Source organism: Orbicella faveolata, unplaced genomic scaffold (genome assembly GCF_042242905.1).
Source record: "Orbicella faveolata isolate gen_17 unplaced genomic scaffold, um_ofav_v1 contig_3, whole genome shotgun sequence".
Classification (NCBI taxonomy): Eukaryota; Metazoa; Cnidaria; class Anthozoa; order Scleractinia; family Merulinidae; genus Orbicella; species Orbicella faveolata.
In genome coordinates, this window is record NW_028301558.1 from 15839065 (window position 1) to 15859825 (window position 20761).

Sequence of the window (20761 nt, forward strand, 5' to 3'; positions counted from 1 at the left end):
AATGCGATCCACATTATAGGATGGTCTTGTACATGTTCTTGTTGGAGTCATAATTCGTTTCCTTTGAAAAGCTATTACAACCACATTAATCTAACCTGTTTCAAAACCTGTGACAAAGATTTTTGTCCCACGCCACCTGCGCAAAAAAGTACAACAAACATAATGATTGTCATATGAAGATCACGGTAGGCCTGTAAATAGAACACAAGACCTTTCTCAGTTACCTCACATGTGACAGTCGTACGTAATCGTCCCATCTAACATCATGTACTCTTGAATTATGCATATGAATCTGCAAGGAATGAGCCCGGACCGCGGCATTGAGAGTGCATTATTCTAAAATAAGACCACGTGAGATTTTACTTCTTTAGACCAAAATAGAGTCAGGATTTGCACTAAGTAAACCAATAAAGAGCACTAACAATTTCAATTTCAAGTCGGCCCTCTAATATTAAAAGTGCCAGTAAACAGAAGATCGATAGATCGACAACACGGTCCGTAACACAACCTAACGACCTCTAATAAGCGAGACTTCAGAAACGCGAGTACAAAACACGAGGGAAGCTAAAAGGAACGAATTACGTACTCATGCAGCAGAAGTACAGCTGGCCAGCTCTGGTGTTCCTTCCTTTCTCTTGTTCCTTAAAGTTCTAAAGTGATTGGGACAAAATATCAAGGGACGTTTCAACCACTAACAGAAGCGACTATAGCAGAGTCATCAAAGCAAACTGGGCGGTGACGTATCCGTAAAGATGTGCGAGAAGGACGAGATGTATCAGGATCACTAATATCAGCGACACAGGAATCTCCTTACTGATCAGGGATGGCTCGAGAGGTGGACGGGTCCTTGTTGCTAGAGGTAAGTTCATCATTGCACGGAACTTCCTGGGTTAAATTCCTCGTGTAGATTTTACGCTTGGTATGGCTCGAGAAGTCAGGGTACGTAACGATTGCTGAGGTGAGTTTCAACGCCTGATCAATCTGCATTTGTATTTGAAGCGCGTTGGTGACAGTTGTCTCCACTTTGTAGGATGTACTACGGAATTGGAAGCGAACAAATTAAACTTTCTTCGGAGAAAGATATGAAGACATGATTGTTCATCGCAGTTATGCAGAAAATTAACTTAAGCAGTGTTATGAGAAAATTCGCCGTTGCACAGACATTTCTTTATTATTTGGAAAATTATAGGAAAAAACCGACAGTAGCCTCTTTTCAGTTAACAGCTAGAGATCTTAAGTTTTGTTCTTCATTGTACTTTGCCGATTCTTTGTATACCTGAGCGTGTGCAACGCTGTTTCACTAACTTTCATTTAGAAGACTAGTAGTTCGTTATCGGGTCATTTGAGTTTCTTTTTATTATTGAAATATACCTTCCGTTCCCTCTGAAACTAGCCAGCTGAACTACTTTTCACTAATGAAGTTTTATTAGTTTTCTCGGAAGTTAGCCAGCTGAACTACTTTTCACTAATGGAGTTTTAATGCTTTCTATTCATAGGATAATTTTTCCTTGCTGTCGGTAACACCAATTCACCAATTCATATTTAAGTATCTCGCTTTTAATTTCCTAAGTTTGTTCTATCTTAATCTCAGCCTGTGTAATTTTAATCCTAGCACTCTATTTTTAATTTTGGAAGCCTCGTGGTGTTGATTAGAATTCGCTATCTTAATTAAGTACTTTCCGCTCGTATTGTATACTTGAAGCTACATTAGCATATTGTAAACACTTGACGTGTAAAGGATGATATATAAGCAAGTACGTTTGTAAAGCTTTTTCGATTACATCGATTACATCGTTACGATTTTACAGCGGCTACTCCGCCGAGTATGTCAGTTTCACCCTCGACGTTAGAGTGCAGAATAAACTACTGTTGGACCAAGTTATGTCTCTTCCTTGACGTCCGTAGTGAAGACGATTGAAGTAGATCCTCGTGTACCAGGAAATCGTGACGAATTTCCGTTCCCGCAGCCAAGCAGTGCTCGCCAAGAGTTAGATTCCCCCAGTTGTCAGTTCAAGTGTCCGTTCAGTCCGAAAATTTACAGTGTTGCAGGAAAAACTTATCGTCACAGTAGCTTACCGAGAAAACTTATCGTCACAGTTGTGGAGAAGAGTGGTACTTCGTGGATCTTCCAAGGACGTTATCAAGGCCCCAGAGCAGATTCAAGTTCACCGAAGACGCTAGTTGTTGTAATCCCTTGAGTGCGAACAAAGGATAAAAGCCGCTCAAGTAACGTGAGTACAAAATCAATTCTTTGTCCTCATATATGAAGTCCGTGAAGAGAGTTTTTAAGAAGAAACTTTCGCCGTATAATTTACGAAGTAGGAAATCAGCCGTTCCCGTAGTTAAAGCCAGTACGCCTAAAGTAAATAAAGAAGTACAAGCTTCGTTGTCAGAAGAAGAGAATTGTACATTGTCGTGTGAATTGCCATATTATCGAAGTGTCGTCCACGAGTCGTCGACGACCGCGTTAGATTTAAACGAAGAAATCCAGCCAAGCAGACCCAGAGACGGCCCACGTTTGTCCACCGCATTTTCCAGTCCAAGTCAGGCCGATAGTACGAACAGAGAAGCCATAAATATCAGTGTAGATCAACGCCAAGAGTCGTCCATTGTTCAACCGAGTTCATCAAAACAAGCCACTCCCTGTGGACCGCGTGCAACAAGCGATAGCAGTTCCTTAGAAGACTTCACTCCAATTGACTCCAGGCAGTTACAGATCGGCCCTCAGATTGCTTTAGAAGTCGAAGAAATCAGCGAACCCGAAAACGAAGAGCCAGATCTAGAACAGAACTCGAGTTTAGCACATAACTCAAACCTGTTAATTAATTCACAGTTGACTAATCACAGTCAAGTAGGAGATAGCATAAATTATAAAAAACCAAACCAAAACAAAACAAAGACTCGCAGCGACTCTGTCCCTAGCGCCGACTTCAGATACACAGAAACGGAAAGCGAGCGAGAAGATTCGGAGGATAGCGAACACGAAGAAAATCAAAACAATAACAAAGAAAAGAGAACAGAGAGCGAGAGAAATCAACCCGACCTATCAGTCATCATGGAAGCTGAAACACTTAGAGAATTAAGAGAACAAATGGCTACTCTACATACCCAGTTGAGGTTACAACAGAGGGCCCAACAGCAAACAGCCAGTGCATTGGAGCAAGCACCAATTCCAGAAACAGTCAGCACGCGAAGACCAGCCCCTTTCCATGGTTATGACTCTGAAGATGTGAACCGATGGTTGGATAAAATAGAAAATTACCTAACTCTTCGCCGCATAGACCTAACCAGTAGAACAGCACAGGCGGAGCTGGTAATGAATCTAGCCGGACCCGCAGAGGATTTCTATTACTCCTTACCCCTTGATCAGAAGTCCACGTACGCCGACCTGAGGGATTCTTTGAGAGAGAGGTTTGCAAATGATAACCAGAGCTGGATAATTTGGCAGGCAGTTACCACTCGCCAACAGGGAGCAATAGAACCTTTGGACACATATCTAACTGACTTAACAAACAAGTTCAGGCGGTTGAGCATTACTGACGCGGAAAAGATGCGTTACTTTGTCCAAGGGTTACGGCCAGAAGTCAGGGAGACAGTACTGTTAAGACAACCCAAGTCATTCCGCGAGGCTGAAGAAATAGCAAGGCTGACTTGTGCAGTGAAAAACACCATGGGTTCTCCTGTAACTGGCGTGGCGCGACAACCGAGTCATCCCACTGGGATAACTGAAGCAAGCGCGACCAGCCGTGCGCTCCTAGCAAAAATGGAAGAGATAAGCGAAAAACTTCAAAAAATTAAGGAACCCGCTAAAGCAGAGGATACGTTAACTGACGCTAAACTCCTTGCCAGGCTTGATGCATGGATTGCAGGCCTCCCGGCTAACCCAGGTATACAGCAACCGTCGCAATTACAAGCAAAATTAAATGAACTTGTAGAGAAAACGCCATCCAAGGGTGACAATACAGCGATTCTGGCAGCATATGCAGAACCAAACAGGAGAGAAAATCCAGATTTCATGCGCGAATTTCGACGAATGGAAGATAAATTAGAAGAACTTTCTCGCCAAATGGATGCTCGGATTAAAGGGCTGGCTCGACGAAATCCGCCAAATCAGGTTGATCAGCCGAGACAGCGAACACGAGAAGGTCGACCCATCTGTTATACTTGCGGAAGAGTTGGACATATTCAACAAAATTGTAACCAGAGATCTTCACGCGAAACCAGTAACTACGACCGATTCCAGCCGAACCAGCAGCGACGTCAAACAAGTGAAAATTATCCTTCCCGCTCAGGCTACAATCAATCCCAACGACGGAGCGAATTGCCTTCTCAATTCAATGCAAGTGGCCCGCGAATGGCCGTGCTCGATGATGGAGATTACGAGGATAGTTTCGTCGCTCCGCTAGAACAAAATACAATTCACCAGACAATTCCAAAAGAAGGAGGCGAGTTTCCAAGAATAAACTGGAGCGATGTCGGATCGCAAATTGGCAAGGAACTATCTCAGCAGTTGCCAAATACGTCTCACTTGGTCCCAGAAGTGTTCCAGCAAGGTCAAGTAAAGGAAAACCAGTCGCCAACTGTGGTTATTGAAGTATCAAAACCACACTCCGAAAGTGGTCAACGAACAATGGCGCCGAATAATGAAAACAAAGCAACTGGTGAAGTAACAACCGCTGCCCGTCCCGAGCGCGAGTTACCTGGAAACCTGGAAACTAAGCCCGAACCGGAAATACGTCAGCACCTGGTCGCTAGTCCACTGAAACCGAACGAACTCAGCGGCAACCAGAGGAGTAACTCACCACAGAGTCAGAAAAAACACGTCCCATTTCCTAACGCTGTACGCCGTACCAAAACCAGAATTACAGCAGATACGGACGTTATTGTTGACCTGTGCACGGACGGGAACATCGGGAATCCCTCGGTTCCAGATCCCTCTCAGCCAAAACATAGTACTTCCGCCGGAAGAGAATCCACTGAAGTCAACAATGACAGCTTGCCTAACCATAAGCCAGACCCTGTCCAGACAAAACGTGAAACTTCACCTTTAACCGATGAACAGTGTCACATTACAAATAATCAAGCCAAGCCATGTGACCTAACAGTCACTGCCCAGCTAAATGGCCAAGACATTACGTTACTCGTAGATACCGGAGCAGGCATGACAGTGATCGATGAACAGTTTACACGAGACATCTATAAAGGTCAACTACCCAAGTTGGGCTTCCCAGGTAACCCAAGCAATCAGCAACCACCAGAATTGCAAACAAAGTTGGAGAAACTCTTAGGAAAAGTATCAGGAAAATTTGACGGCAGTCACGCCAGAGATGGAAATACAGGTAGCATCGCCGCGTTTTCAGAAGCCAACAATAGAGAGATGCCGGAATTGCTGAAAGAAATTCGCCGAATGGAAAACGGTTTAGAAAATCTGAACCAACGAGTAGATCGCATGGACCGCCTCGCCCGACGTAACCGCACCGTGTGCTATAGGTGTGGACGCACTGGCCATATCCAATATAACTGTTACTATTATTACCAGCCAGAAAGCCCGTACCAGAACCAAGAAGGGAGCCAAGAGTACCATGCAAATTACAATCAGGAAGAAAATCAGCGTCTGGCAACTCATTCCTCGGCGCGTTTGTCCGCATTAGATGCTCAGTATGCCCAGCGAGTTCTAAATTACCATGAAAACAAAGTAAGGAGTTCAGGATCAGCTGAACAAAGCTCCCGTCAGCCAGTACGCACTTGCAAACTAACATTTGAAGGAGAAGAAAACTCGTCAGTTCATGTGTTAGCCGCGCTACCAAAGCAAGACAAGACAAACAGCCAGGAAAAAGCAGCAAGTACAACACAATCACAACAAGAAGTGAAGCTGACAAGAGCCAATAAGCGACAACCACAAATTTCACATAAGCAAGTACCTTTGCCCGCAACAAACCACCGTCAATCGAAGTCAGCAGCTCAGCCAAGCAACGATTTCTCGTCTGGTAAAAAGGATTTCAAGCTGAAGTACAGTGATCTAACTACAGAAGGTGAAATAGCAGGCCAAGCAGTTCAGTTACTCGTGGATACTGGAGCGTGCGTATCAGCCATAAACGAACAGTTTTTCACGAAGATTTATGGTCAATTCCTGCCTAATATGAGCGAAGGCTCCTTATCGTCTGTCCAGACAGTAAGCGGAGAGAAAGTTCCAGTGTTAGGAAAGTTTACGATACCTTTACAGTTGCAGGCAAGAGAATATACCTGTGAGTTTCATGTCATGCAGAACCTGACCTACGATGCTATCCTTGGTCGAGGTTTTCTACATAAGAACGGAGCCCTTATTGATCTAGTAGATGGTACTCTTTCCTTCAAAGGAACAGGATACGTTGGAGAACAAGCCAGCACAAAGACTGTGCCAGTGATGGGAACCTTCCTTTCCCAGCAGAAGTTGAATGAAAAGAACACCGTGGTCAGTGATGCAAATCTAGCGCCTTTACCAGAGATTTTTAAGTCCAAATTTGTTCAACGTAATGAAAAGAACAAACTGATGTTTTCTCACCAGTCACTCCTACTTTTGCTGCTCATTGTACTATACCTACTGACTGCTTCATGCACGCCACCCACGGAAAACAACGACAAGCCCGTTATTCAGAAACTACCCAAGTTCTTCTTCCAGGAAACCCCCAATGATATCCTTCAAGGTGGTCACGAAATTTGTACCCCACTTAGCCTAGCGAATTACAAGAGATCTGACCAGAGTGAAGCCCAAAATGAAAGAAACGTACCGAGAGTTAAAACATTGAAGTTAGTCGTATCGCTCTTTGAAACCGGTGATGTTCAGAAAACCTTAAAGGCCATGTCTTCAAGCAAAGAAAACAGTTCTAGGTTACCACAAGAGATTCATGTCTACCGAAATGTAAAGAATCAAGAGAGCCAGTTTACATTTGACCAGGAATTTTGAGAGAGGAAGAGGTGTTGATGACATTGAAGAAGTAACGCATTATTGACGCATATAGACAAACAGGTTAATGAGAAATATATCCTCACAGAAATGAGATTATAGGAGGGATTTCAGTGTCGAAGTAGACAAGTAGACAGTTTTTCCAAAAGAGACAAGCTAATGGAAAGAAATTTGATAAGGAATATTAAAGTACCAAGAAAGATTTTTAGGAATTTTCTGGAGACCATTTTAACGCTTGTAAACCATGTTCAGATAGTCAAGTTGAGTTGTAAATTCCTTTTATACGTCTTGCTCGACCAGGAGGTCTCGATTTTAAGGTGGGAGGAATGTTATGAGAAAATTCGCCGTTGCACAGACATTTCTTTATTATTTGGAAAATTATAGGAAAAAACCGACAGTAGCCTCTTTTCAGTTAACAGCTAGAGATCTTAACAGGAGTACCCAACGACACTTTAACTGGAAATTTAATATGTGACTTCTCAAGCACTGATTCTGTGCTCCCACGTCAATTACCATTAATAAGCAACTTTCCTGGGAAAAAAATATCCGCTCTTCACTGCTAGCAAGATCGACTTTATTTCATAAAACTCCCAGCCAGACATAATGAAAATTTTGAATACCGAGCTAGAAAAATGGCAATTAGCCAAGTAGCCAGCCAGCAGTAAAGGGTAACATTGCAAATGCCAGCAAGGCAATTATAGGCGAAAAAATGTTCTGGCCAGCGTTTTGACTTAGATTAAAAACAAACGCATTGTTTAGGACCTTCATTCAACAGCCTATTGTCTGTTGACTATTATTAGAGATAAATTAGCAATATGTGGTTATTTTTGCCGCTATAAGCAAAATCTACACTTTGATATGTTATCACTTAAAAACAATACAACTTACCATTTATGTCTTAAGTGGATCGGACAAGGTGTCTCCCAGCACGTTGTTTTCCGATACTTCAGATGTCTTCCAGGTTCAGCATACGTGTGACAGTTTGGCACTTTGCGTTCTGACATCTAAAACGATTCACACTTATGTTTAAAATAAGATCCCTCTAATCCTTTTAGACATTCAGATCAAACTTGCTTTCACCAAAGAAATGCCTGTTGCAAAATTACTTTTATATAACGCTGTAAGGGAAATGAACAAAAAATAATATTGAAGTCCTTTACTACTACATATCGGTTTACTTCTACATTGCTAGCCCAATAATGATTGTAATTTCAACAACAGCAACACACTTTATATGTTTACCCCGATTTAGTAGTTTACAATAATTTCTAATGATTTTTTGGAAAAATAAAGGGTTATGCCAGCTCCTTAAAACAACCAAAGGGAGCTGGTTTAGTGCTGATTAGTAACACCATGTTTACCTCAAAAGTATTGAAAAACGTGTTTTTCATTTTCTTTGGACAACTGTCTTCTCTGAGCTTCCCACTCTGGAATTGCGAGATAAAAGTGTATAAACCACATTAGAATCTTTATCATAAAATGAGTAAAAAAAATCTTGATAATTCATACCTTGAATGTTGGTGATCCATCTCAGTCCATGTCACTGATTCATGCCTTACCCAAGACTGCAAAGCACTGTCAAAACAACTTTCACAAAATTAATTTAACTTGAAAGCTAAACAACCAAAGACACACATTCTTAGAGGTAGTTTACCGTAAAAATTTCATAAATACCCATTGACGGGATGTTTAAAGCCGTTCACCGTAAAAGTTTCACGCAGTTAAGTGCAAAGTTTCACAGCAAAGACCCCAGCATTGTTAGGATGTTATAGGCCGTTCACCGTAAAAGTTTCACACAGGTAAGTGCAAAGTTTCGCAGCAAAGACCCCGGCATTGTTGGGATGTTATAGGCCGTTCACCGTAAAAGTTTCACACAGTTAAGTGCAAAGTTTCGTAGCAAAGACCCCGGCATTGTTGTGATGTTACAGACCGTTCACCGTAAAAGTTTCACACAGTTAAGTGCAAACATTCGCAGCAAAGACCCCGGCATTGTTGGGATGTTACAGGCCGTTCACCGTAAAAGTTTCACACAGTTAAGTGCAAAGTTTCGTAGCAAAGACCCCGGCATTGTTGGGATGTTACAGGCCGTTCACCGTAAAAGTTTCACACAGTTAAGTGCAAAGTTTCGCAGCAAAGACCCCGACATTGTTGGGATGTTACAGGCCGTTCACCGTAAAAGTTTCACACAGTTAAGTGCAAAGTTTCGCAGCAAAGACCCCGGCATTGTTGGGATGTTACAGGCCGTTCACCGTAAAAGTTTCACACAGTTAAGTGCAAACATTCGCAGCAAAGACCCCGGCATTGTTGGGATGTTACAGGCCGTTCACCGTAAAAGTTTCACACAGTTAAGTGCAAAGTTTCGCAGCAAAGACCCCGGCATTGTTGGGATGTTACAGGCCGTTCACCGTAAAAGTTTCACACAGTTAAGTGCAAACATTCGCAGCAAAGACCCCGGCATTGTTGGGATGTTACAGGCCGTTCACCGTAAAAGTTTCACACAGTTAAGTGCAAAGTTTCGCAGCAAAGACCCCGGCATTGTTGGGATGTTACAGGCCGTTCACCGTAAAAGTTTCACACAGTTAAGTGCAAACATTCGCAGCAAAGACCCCGGCATTGTTGGGATGTTACAGGCCGTTCACCGTAAAAGTTTCACACAGTTAAGTGCAAAGTTTCGCAGCAAAGACCCCGGCATTGTTGGGATGTTACAGGCCGTTCACCGTAAAAGTTTCACACAGTTAAGTGCAAACATTCGCAGCAAAGACCCCGGCATTGTTGGGATGTTACAGGCCGTTCACCGTAAAAGTTTCACACAGTTAAGTGCAAACATTCGCAGCAAAGACCCCGGCATTGTTGGGATGTTACAGGCCGTTCACCGTAAAAGTTTCACGCAGTTAAGTGCAAACATTCGCAGCAAAGACCCCGGCATTGTTGGGATGTTACAGGCCGTTCACCGTAAAAGTTTCACACAGTTAAGTGCAAACATTCGCAGCAAAGACCCCGGCGTTGTTGGGATGTTATAGGTCGTTCACCGTAAAAGTTTCACACAGTTAAGTGCAAAGTTTCGCAGCAAAGACCCCGGCATTGTTGGAATGTTAAAGGCCGTTCACAGTAAAAGTATTGCTATTAACAGCATCATTACTCGTTAACTCGTTAACAAAATGTATCAATCAGATCAGTGTAATGTCATAAATATACACTGGACGAACAGCATAAAAGATTCACAAACTTAATCTCGTGATTTCATCAACAAATTTGCTCATCTTTTCTTGGGTACCAGTCCATGACATCGGGTAACGTTTGCAGCATCTTTAGCTGTGCTTCTTATAGTTCACGCAGTTAATTTTACACCTGAAAAATGATATGTTTTAGAAAATGTAACATACTGCACAATCCCTCTTATACCGGCGTCCTCCCCCCGTCCACACACACACACACATGCATCTAAATACCCACACAGCCACGGACACATAATAATATACAAAACTGGTGATACTATCGGGCCCCTCAATGTAAGATCTAGATCAAGAACTATGTTCACAAAAATAGCTCATTCATGAGAGAATTCAATGAAATGTCTTAGATTTTAACTGATGTTACATTGTTGAAAATTACATTCCCTGGGGCAAGTCAAAGAAGCAAGGATTTAACTGTTTAAGAAAAATAATTGTGGAATAATTTTTCACCGCTCATTTCGTCATCAAACTATAACCCAGAAGCGTGAATTCAGTGAATGGTGTGAACTGGTGCCACGCCTCTTCCCTATTTTTTCGTGTGCCATGTTTCGCGCTTTGCCTTAGCTACATGAACTGAACCGCGCGATAGTTGTTCCACCACAAAATCACTGTCTGTGCCATCATAAAAAGAAGGACAATAAGGCGAAATGTCTCTATTTCCGGTAACAACGCAGGCATACAAAATAACTTGTTCTCTAACAGAAACTGAATGTGCGAAAAACACGCGCGTTAACAAATGGGAACGCATAAGAAATTAAATTACACATTATTGTCCTGGCGCTATCGACACCGAAAGAACGAAATCTGGAATGACATGATTGCCTTCTGGTCTTTTCTGACCTTTGACATGGCAAGCCTTTGTATTCCCTTTTAAATCCCAAAGTACAGTACAATTAGCATTGAAATAGATCAATCAGGTGTGTTGGTCAACAGCTCTTTCAGGGCAAATTTTCGGCGATACTAAAAGGCAGCAATAGGTAATCAGCCTTCAGTTATATAAAGAACACGATCGGACTTCAGTAAAGAAACCGATGGAAACAATACTTTCTTACACCGGGAAAAAATAATCATTTCAATATCTCGTCAGTTTGTCCAAGACGCGGCAAATGTGTTTCAATAGCTCATGTTTTAACGTTCGACGAGTTAAAAAGCGGTCATGATCGACTGCAGCACCGGGATCGGATGTTACTGGTCATTAAATTACAGAATTGAAATTACACTTGGAAGTAGGATCACTGTGGATGAATGCACTGACAGTTTCGAAAACCCTTCCAAGTTCTGAGACATATTAGGCCTTTTCTTGCTTTCACTGTCTTCACTGAAGCGGCACTTTCCGTTGGGTTTGAAATACAATACAGTGGCGAATACAGTTTGAAAACCTGCGCCGGCTTTTCCCGCACACATTGCTTAAACATTATCACTGAATATTAAAAATATAGCCTGATTCAGCTAGTTCAACTCCAAAGTAGTTCTTACCTGAACCTTTGAATTTATCAGTGGAGTCCTCAGAGTTCTCTGGCTGCCAAACCCTCAAACAACTGGTCGGCAAAATCTGATCGCACTTGAAACCGACCGTTGGACACAAAATTATACGGGAACAATGTTTTAGTTACAAAATATTACGAGGTTACCCGAGTCTCACCGGGCCTCAGGCAAAAATGTGAAAAGACTGCACGAACCAAGAAACGTTATCACCAGATACCAGTTGTCTCAAGGTAGAACATGAAAGCAGAACAGACGATGATTTTCCGCGACCGGATCAACGGTGGTGAAGCATGCAACTGAACGTGGGAAAAAGGAGCGTCAAGGGAAAAGAAACCGATCTAATTTCACACTATAAATGACAGCAGAACAGACTTCTATTGTTTGCTGGTAAATAAAACTTTAATAAACAACTAACATTATATTGTAAGCATGTTTTCAAACAAAAGGTCAAGCAGTCAGAGAGTGTCAAGTGACACACTTCAGTCAGTGATCGCATCCGGAATGTAATTTCCAGCCAGAACTGATTAGTAAAACCACAATGTAAGCTATTTGAACACCAAAAAAAGTTTTCCAGCTAGCTAGCTCTCGATAAGCTAAATTCTCAGCAAGATTCTGTTTAATGCTAAAATTCCCAGCCAGCTCAACTTTAGTCTGCAGAGCGGATATTTTGCGGAGCGGATCCGACGGGTACTCCTGTCTTAAGTTTTGTTCTTCATTGTACTTTGCCGATTCTTTGTATACCTGAGCGTGTGCAACGCTGTTTCACTAACTTTCATTTAGAAGACTAGTAGTTCGTTATCGGGTCATTTGAGTTTCTTTTTATTATTGAAATATACCTTCCGTTCCCTCTGAAACTAGCCAGCTGAACTACTTTTCACTAATGAAGTTTTATTAGTTTTCTCGGAAGTTAGCCAGCTGAACTACTTTTCACTAATGGAGTTTTAATGCTTTCTATTCATAGGATAATTTTTCCTTGCTGTCGGTAACACCAATTCACCAATTCATATTTAAGTATCTCGCTTTTAATTTCCTAAGTTTGTTCTATCTTAATCTCAGCCTGTGTAATTTTAATCCTAGCACTCTATTTTTAATTTTGGAAGCCTCGTGGTGTTGATTAGAATTCGCTATCTTAATTAAGTACTTTCCGCTCGTATTGTATACTTGAAGCTACATTAGCATATTGTAAACACTTGACGTGTAAAGGATGATATATAAGCAAGTACGTTTGTAAAGCTTTTTCGATTACATCGATTACATCGTTACGATTTTACAGCGGCTACTCCGCCGAGTATGTCAGTTTCACCCTCGACGTTAGAGTGCAGAATAAACTACTGTTGGACCAAGTTATGTCTCTTCCTTGACGTCCGTAGTGAAGACGATTGAAGTAGATCCTCGTGTACCAGGAAATCGTGACGAATTTCCGTTCCCGCAGCCAAGCAGTGCTCGCCAAGAGTTAGATTCCCCCAGTTGTCAGTTCAAGTGTCCGTTCAGTCCGAAAATTTACAGTGTTGCAGGAAAAACCTATCGTCACAGCAGTTTTGAAATAAAGCCTGAAAAAAAAAACAACAACAAAAACAACAAAAACAAAAAAAAAAAAAACAGGCTACTCAAGTGGTGTGTATAACTGGGATGGTTAATCATGTCTTCCAAATGTTCTAATCTTGCAAAAAAAAACTTGATAATGCCACAACTAGGACGCGGTCACGGGCTTGGGTGTTGTTCTGGTCACAGTGTATGTGAGATCATTAACATAGATTTTTACCTGCTGGACGACTCTAACTTTGCAACTGGTGCCTTGGACTTCTCAATGTGCGGGAGATTGGCCAGGCGTTGCTCATGCGGACGTAAGATGATTTCTTTGTCCTGTAGGGAAATTTGGTGGTTGGTGAATGTTGTATCTCAAGGCAGGGGTCCGTCAAGAGAACGCAATTTGAAGCGAAAGAAGATGAGAGCTTCACCAAGAATGTGACGGCGCTCGTCCTCCGGCAGACTTGTGGGTGTCAGCGAAGTGCCGGACTCCCGTAGTACAAGCGCGAGCTGTACTGTCTGGAGCGATTAATGATGTCTGTAGCCAACAATACCCCGACAGTATCGGGTGGGGGGCAAGAGGACGGCTATACCCCTACATTTGAAGTTGGGCGTAAGGTTTAGGTTTAGTGTTGAGGCTTGGGTTATGCGGCAAAGATCAGATCTGGCAGCATGACAGCATGGTGCTACTTTGCGGCTAGCGAGATTGGAAGGCAGGATTACTGACCCGGAAAAATACCCGACTGATGTTTCATATCGACCGACGGTGGAGAGGAATCGAAGATAGACATGTGAGCCTTTCGTATGCGTGCATGCAGGGCTTACTGTCTGTCAGGATGCAGGTCTTTTGGTGAGACTTGATCAGATATGTGCTTAAGTATTTGGCGTCTGAAGCGATAGCTTGGGCGTCTATTTTGCAAGGTGGCCACTTTGCCTGTGACCCTCGCAATTTTGCACTAAACTGACCCCTACTAAACGTAGTAGTGACAATCCATACCTGGTCTTCTGGTTTCGGCAGTGTAATGGTGCGAGCAGTAGCCCAGGGCTTATGAGGCATTGCCGAATGTAGTATAGATCGACTATTTGGATACGCAGAGGAGCCTCATCTGACCCACGGTGTCGCGCTCGGAACAATCATGCCGCAACACGATGTGCGTGTGCACTCGCTTGTTAAGTACAAGAGTTCCAAAACCAGCCTAGGATATTGTGGGGGATTGATAACAGTCTTTAACACAGACAGGCGGAGATCATATTTGTGGAGGGCTTGTACATGAACCTAGAGAAGATCTAGTGCGGTGTTCCCTCCACAGATACAGGTCATCGGCAATTTAGGAGAAAGTTGAACTTAGCTCTGTTATCTGTGAAAAGTAGATTGTTGCGGGGTCAAGGCGTATATTTGATCCGGAAGAGGACGAGGCATGAACTCGTGGCTGCTGCGGGTGAATGAAAAGCGTGTCTCATCGAGGACTTGAGGTAGGGATGAGCACCTACTTTGGTAAACCGATTGAAAAATAGGTGTGACACGGCAGTTACGTCGCTGGGTGACTGTGTGGTGGATCATGTTACCAATGGCACCGCTATCGATGGTCATCCCTACCGGCTGGTGAGCGTGGAACATGTCTAAATACCACGATGGCCGAGTATATATACGGAAGACTCTAACTCTAAAACGTTCAACTTACATACATACATACTATTACATATTACATATGTGCATAAATAAAATGTCTTTACTCAGCTTAAACAGCTTGACAAACCATATGCTCCCGTCAAAGTTGTCTTTTCACAAGGCATAAACAATCTGACAATGTTTTCACACATTGTTTTTACAATCCTCCCCTCTGAATTTGCTCCTACATAAAACATAATAATAACGGAACTTGAACTAGAAATATCGCGTGTTCTCTCTTAAATAACTCGTACAGTATTTCTTTAGTTAAGGACAATTGAGGACATGCCTTGAAATTTGACAGCTTAAATTGGCTCGATTTCTCTTTCTCTGACATAATATACATACTCTTTATAACAGATGAACACACAGACGAAACTTGGATTCAAGAACGATTTCCATTTTGTTCATATCAGTCTCGACCATTCTCGCAGTAACTGGAGATCGCGAATCAGCTTCCCACAACCTAAGATTCACAATGAACGTGACAGACTTAAAATGTTTTTTCTTGGAGGTTTATTGGGAGCAAACAGGACGTAATGTTACAGGCAGCATTTTGTCGTGTGTTGTAACTGCACTGTTCGCGCTCACTGCAATACTGGGAAATTGCATCGTCATGCTTGTAATATGCAAATCTCGAGAACTTCATTCGCCATCTTTTACGCTGCTATTTTGTTTGGCAGTTTCAGATCTGCTTGTTGGATTGGTTGTTCAGCCATGCTTCGTTGCTTACAAGTTAGCAGAGCTTTTAGAGAATTTCAGCGCTTATTGTAAACTGAGGATGGTTCAGTTCTTTTGCGGATGGATAACTTCTGGAGTTTCTTTCTTAACCCTGAGCGGAGTCTGCATCGATCGACTTCTCGCTTTAACCCTGCATCTGCGGTACAGCAATCTGATCACAGTGCCACGGGTGGTAATGGTTATAGTAGGAGTTTGGATCGTTTGTTCTGCTGGGACCATCATAAAGTTTTGGTTTGACAAATGGGTCATTCTTCCAAGTATAGCAGCAATGGCAACTCTTCTAACAATTACATTTTGCACAAGTAAAATATTCCAGATTGCTCTTAAGCACCAACGCCAAATAAATACGCGAAACCAAACAATGACTAACTTACAACAAAACACAGTTGAGGTACTTAAATGCAAAAAATCAGCCATAACGGTACTCTATGTTTATGGCTTGTTGTTGGCTTTTTATCTTCCTTTCGTAGTGGTTATGGTTCTTGAAACAATAAGAGGTACTACGCGGTCAGTAGGAACGGCTTATGACTACGCCACAACAGTTGTGTTAATAAACTCCTCAATAAACCCTATTGTATACTGCTGGAGAATTAAACTAGTGCGATCCGCAGTCAAACAATATCTGAAAAGGCTGTTTTTCTGTAATAAAAGTTAGCCCTCCTTGACTGCAAAGGTGCAAAATAGTTTGAACTGTAACATATTGGCGCAATCTTTTGTTGTACTTCTTCCTTGTTGGACGAAGGGAAATTTTGGCTTAAGCATGCATAATCTAAACGACTGGAATATTCGGATTTTTATTTTATTCATAATGTAGTACAGAAAGTACATTTTCCATTCTCTTTGTTAATATTTTTTTTGTTTGCTGTGCCATGACAGATGTTTTAGTCTTGTTTATTTTATGTGGACAGGGCGTTACATGTTATAGAGTTTTCTTAATTATAAACGTATCTCAAACATCGGGACTCCATTTAACAACATTATTATAGGATGGTCTGAAACACTTTTTTTTTCTTTTTTTTTTCCTCCAAAAGCTAGCTATTAAAAACATTTGATCTGACCTGTTACAAAGATTTTCGTCCCTACCAACCTGCGCATAAAACGTACAACAACGTCATGATTGTCATAAAAAGATCGATGATCGTGCGCGTAAATGACAAGGCCTTTCTCAGTTACCTCACATGTGACAGTCGTAGGTAATCGTCTCATCTTACATAATGCCTGTATTCCTATATTATTGATGTGCCGGATAAATGAAAAATTAAACCGCAGGGATTGAGCCCAATTGGACTGCGGCGGTGAAAGGGCTCAATAGCCATTTTCACGGTTATTTATTTATTTATTTATTTATTTTCATTTACAATGTAATCAAAAAGGTAATCTAACGTGGTTGCAAAGCAATTTCAGGCTAAAGCTACAAAATAGCCCGAAAATGCCTTACATATATGCTACATTATATTGCAATACAAATGCTGTATTTACTTGATTAAACGCCGCGCCGTTTATGAAATTTTTCGTTATTTGAGGGCGACGTTTATTTAAAATCCAATTTATTTCTTGCAAACAAAAGTATGGTAGGAGCATTGAAAGAGTAGACTACAAGTTAGAAATTAAACTGAACATTGTCGTCAGAAACTGAAGCAATGACACCAAAAAGCACCCCACTGCTTGATAAAGAACCGGCGCACACACTTAGGAGACCAGAGTTTTAGAATAAAACAGGCCTGGGAACGAACCGCTGCAATGACATCAAACGCAGAGGACAGTTGGTTCCTAAAACGGAAATCGTTACGTGCCAACCAGATGCGATGTTTAGCAAGGTTGATAAAATGGGAAAAAAACAGAGGGATAACTGTGAACTCAGCGATGTCGAAACCAAACAGCACATGACGGAGACACAATGACGAAGCAGACGGAACAGCAAGGACTAACAGAGACTGCACCCAAGTCAAAACACTCTGGGCCAAAGAGCACTCAAAAAACAAATGGCCAGCAGTCTCTAAGGAAGCACCACAAAAACAATTAGGAGGAACAGACCACATGCGAAAAGACGAACGAAGACGATCAGCAGTGAGAACTACGCCATGAGCAAGTAACCAGGAAAAATCAGCCACATGACGATCAAACATTAGGGTCCATGTGCGCATGGAAATGACCGAACTTTTCATATCTAACAACCTAGAAAACATCGTCCTTTGTTATACCTCCCAACTCAAATACGTTTTCCGATTGGAAGAGAACGTGTCACGTGTCGTGGGTCAAAACTCCACAAGGGAAGCAAAACTCACTAACTCCCTAGGGAAACAATGACTTGAATTTTCGACTCGCACGTAATCAGGTCGTGCACTTTGAAACCGCAGCAAGTTTGTTGTACCTCCCGGCTTTAAGCAAATAATTGTTTCGCAGTTTTTCCCATATTTGAGTTGGGAGGTATAACAAAACACATAATGACTGGCCCCACGGCAAACAGTGAGCTTTGTTTCCCCTCGACCTCAATGTTCCCCTCGGCTTTGCCTCGGGGAACATTAAGGGGGAGGGGAAAAAAAACTCACTGTTTCCCTCGGGGCCAGTAAATAAGTGCTTATTATACGTGTCAATAGCCTTTGAAATTGAAATATTTTTGTAATGTTTGCGCCTTATCAGTGCATCAAAGTCGTTCTGTGCCTGGAAATGTGTCAATTTTTGTTTTCAGTAACTAGACCTGTCAATCATACATTTGAAATTTTCGTAACTGATCGGTGTTGATTGACTCTAAGGCAGAAACCTGGATAAGATAGGATTCCCACGTGGTCTAGTGGTTAGGATTCGGCGCTTTCACCGCCGCTGCCCTGGTTCGATTCCCGTCGTGGGAAAATCTCTTTTTTCTTTTCTTTTAGAGTCCTCCGGCTGGTGTTAATACTAGATGGAGATACAGCATTTCTACTTATAAATCAATTTTAACGGTTTGAATACCTAAACTTACGTACAACTAAAGATACTTCGATTGTTGCGATTGGTGGACACTGATTATTTGGCTCTAAATATATCCGATCTGTAGGTTTTTGTCCACTGAATATTCGGTGGCATCTGTCCACCTTCATCAGGGTGAAAAATGGACGTAAGCTACGTTACTGCACGAACATCCACTTTACACTCTGATGAAGTTGGACAGATGCCACCGAAAATTCAATGAAAATAAAACCCCTACTGATCGCAAACATTTAAATCAAATTACAACTAAAGAGAGACATACTACTGTAACAACCCTTAAAAAAACCAACGAACAAATGAAACCAAACATCAGCTAATTTGATTAATATGAAAAACTGTTTCCCGAAACTGCTTTTTTATTCTTTCCAACCTTTCCTTAATGTTTTGCAGTGAATAATTTCTATCCCGTGGATCGCACAATCTGTTCTGAACAACCCGGATCTAAAATTATTCTTAGCTTTAACGTGCAATCCCACGTGGTCTAGTGGTTAGGATTCGGCGCTCTCACCGCCGCGGCCCGGGTTCGATTCCCGGCGTGGGAAGCGATAAATTAACTTTTACATTAAAATCTAACTTCGACTTCATTTCCTTTACTCTGAAAATTATGGCTTCGATAAGTTGTTCTTTCGCGGATCGAGTCTTGCATTAAAACAGTACGTTCCTTTGCACCAAGTGAACCGATGGTATTTACGTGTACTTGGATAGCAAGTGCACGCGGATTACTGACTAAATTAAATCCATTTTGAAATCACTGGTTATCCTTGCAATCTGATTGGCTCTCAATGGTGCGATTTATTCACGAATCGCACTATTTTTTGCTCTAAATCGCATCTTTTTCTCAGCCATTGAGAATGGCACAGTAAAACAAAACAACCAATCAGATTTCAAAATTAGTTTAAAGCAAACAATAAAATTTCAGGAAAATGAGAGGCAAAAAGCCATTGTGTGGAGAATTTAGCAACTACTATTGCCAAAACTTTGTTTTTTTTCCAAAAAAATTGACGAATGTTATTAATTACAGTTTCTAAATGACGATTATGAGCTCCTTCAGGCTGAACACCTACTTTAATGGAAGTTTCCAACTTTCAGTGTCCATTTTGACGAATATTTTGGCGATTTTTCTTCAACGTCTACTCAAAATCCGTATGATACCGAGTCCAGTAAAACATAAACAAACGAAAACCACACAACAACAAATTCAGGGCCATCTCAAGAAGTTAGATGTTTCCAGGTTTCAAACGAAGCAACAAAAGAGCTCAACTCTGTCGCTGTGAATAAACATAGTCAAAATACGCCCCGCTCCACAAAACAATGAATGAATGAACGTCTTATGAAGCTGGTGCTAGTCCCGCCATCTTGGAAATATCTTGAAACAAATGGCGCCGCAAGAACTTGACAAGGTCCTGAGTATTGAGTCCTTCGCCGAGGTCACAAAAAGAAACGGAGATGATAACGTGCTGGACTCCCTTAAAATCATGCCATTAAACGGTATGAAAGAAAAAAAAAACGTACCATCCACTGGGCACCGTGCACTCGAGTTTCACAAGTCAAAAGAAATCCATCGCAGAATTACGCAGGATGCACCTTCAAATTCCTTCTCCAAAGACAATGAAAAGTCTCAGCCTCAACCACAGAAGAAAGAAAGACCTGCCATCATTGATTCAGGCGACGAGAATTGAACTTTTATACCTGAGGTAGACTATTTTCGTTCTCACTTCAAAACCGCTTGTTTCTTTGTCATGCTCGGATGAGTTTTCGTCACATGACATCATTTCGCATACTAAATGAGACGTAAAGGCGTTTCCGGTTCCGCTTTTTTTTTTTAACAAACCGGCTACTAGAACAATACACCAGAAATCTAAAAATTAAGGCGATAAAATTGTGCGATTTCAAAATGGATCTAATAAAGTGGCAATTGAACTGAGTGGAGTGCAATTTTGGTCTGAAATCATACTTATACTCTAATCACCCTGAAACGATTATAAAATATTTTGTAACTAATCTTAATAAACACAAACACAGCATCAGGGGCGGGCATCTCGTTTATTGATGCAGGATACAGCGAGCGTTACATCATCATAAAGAAAATACAGCAGTCAATAAACAGAAAAATTAAAAAGCAAAGTTGAAAGAGATGCCTTCGAGTGGCTCTTGCATAACTTACAAATTCTTAAATAGCCTATAGCCCCTTAGGGA

General features: G+C 41.7%; 3 protein-coding genes, 1 long non-coding RNA gene and 1 other non-coding gene across 5 annotated transcripts in view; 3 read left to right on the forward strand and 2 right to left on the reverse strand.

The window, feature by feature from the left end:
- Positions 1-8802, reverse strand: part of LOC149106579 (uncharacterized) — a 70761-nt gene extending 61959 nt beyond the window's left edge. Inside the window, exons 1-3 of the mRNA XM_089297839.1 lie at positions 8453-8802; positions 8305-8370; positions 7832-7947 (exon numbers count right to left, since the gene is read on the reverse strand). Of these exons, the coding sequence (XP_089153965.1) occupies positions 7832-7947; positions 8305-8334 (146 nt within the window). The 5' untranslated portion in view covers positions 8335-8370; positions 8453-8802. The remainder of the gene's footprint in view (positions 1-7831; positions 7948-8304; positions 8371-8452) is intronic.
- LOC149106600 (uncharacterized) lies at positions 1139-7321 on the forward strand. Its single transcript, XM_089297840.1, has one exon. It carries the CDS (start codon positions 2264-2266, stop codon positions 6941-6943), a length of 4680 nt encoding a protein of 1559 aa, XP_089153966.1. The 5' UTR covers positions 1139-2263; the 3' UTR covers positions 6944-7321.
- A 1243-nt stretch (positions 8803-10045) lies between the features above and the next one.
- Positions 10046-11942, reverse strand: LOC149106601 (uncharacterized). The gene is made up of 2 exons (XR_016209717.1): positions 11653-11942; positions 10046-10291 (listed from the first exon to the last, which is right to left on the reverse strand). It is a non-coding gene; the product is annotated as an uncharacterized LOC149106601 (long non-coding RNA).
- A 3245-nt stretch (positions 11943-15187) lies between these two features.
- On the forward strand, positions 15188-16270 carry LOC149106602 (melanocyte-stimulating hormone receptor-like). The gene has a single exon (XM_089298345.1). The coding sequence runs from the start codon at positions 15336-15338 to the stop codon at positions 16251-16253; it is 918 nt and encodes a 305-aa protein (XP_089154471.1). The 5' UTR covers positions 15188-15335; the 3' UTR covers positions 16254-16270.
- Positions 16271-19035: 2765 nt separating this feature from the next.
- On the forward strand, positions 19036-19107 carry Trnae-cuc (transfer RNA glutamic acid (anticodon CUC)). The gene has a single exon. It is a non-coding gene; the product is annotated as a tRNA-Glu (tRNA).
- Positions 19108-20761: the final 1654 nt, after the last annotated feature.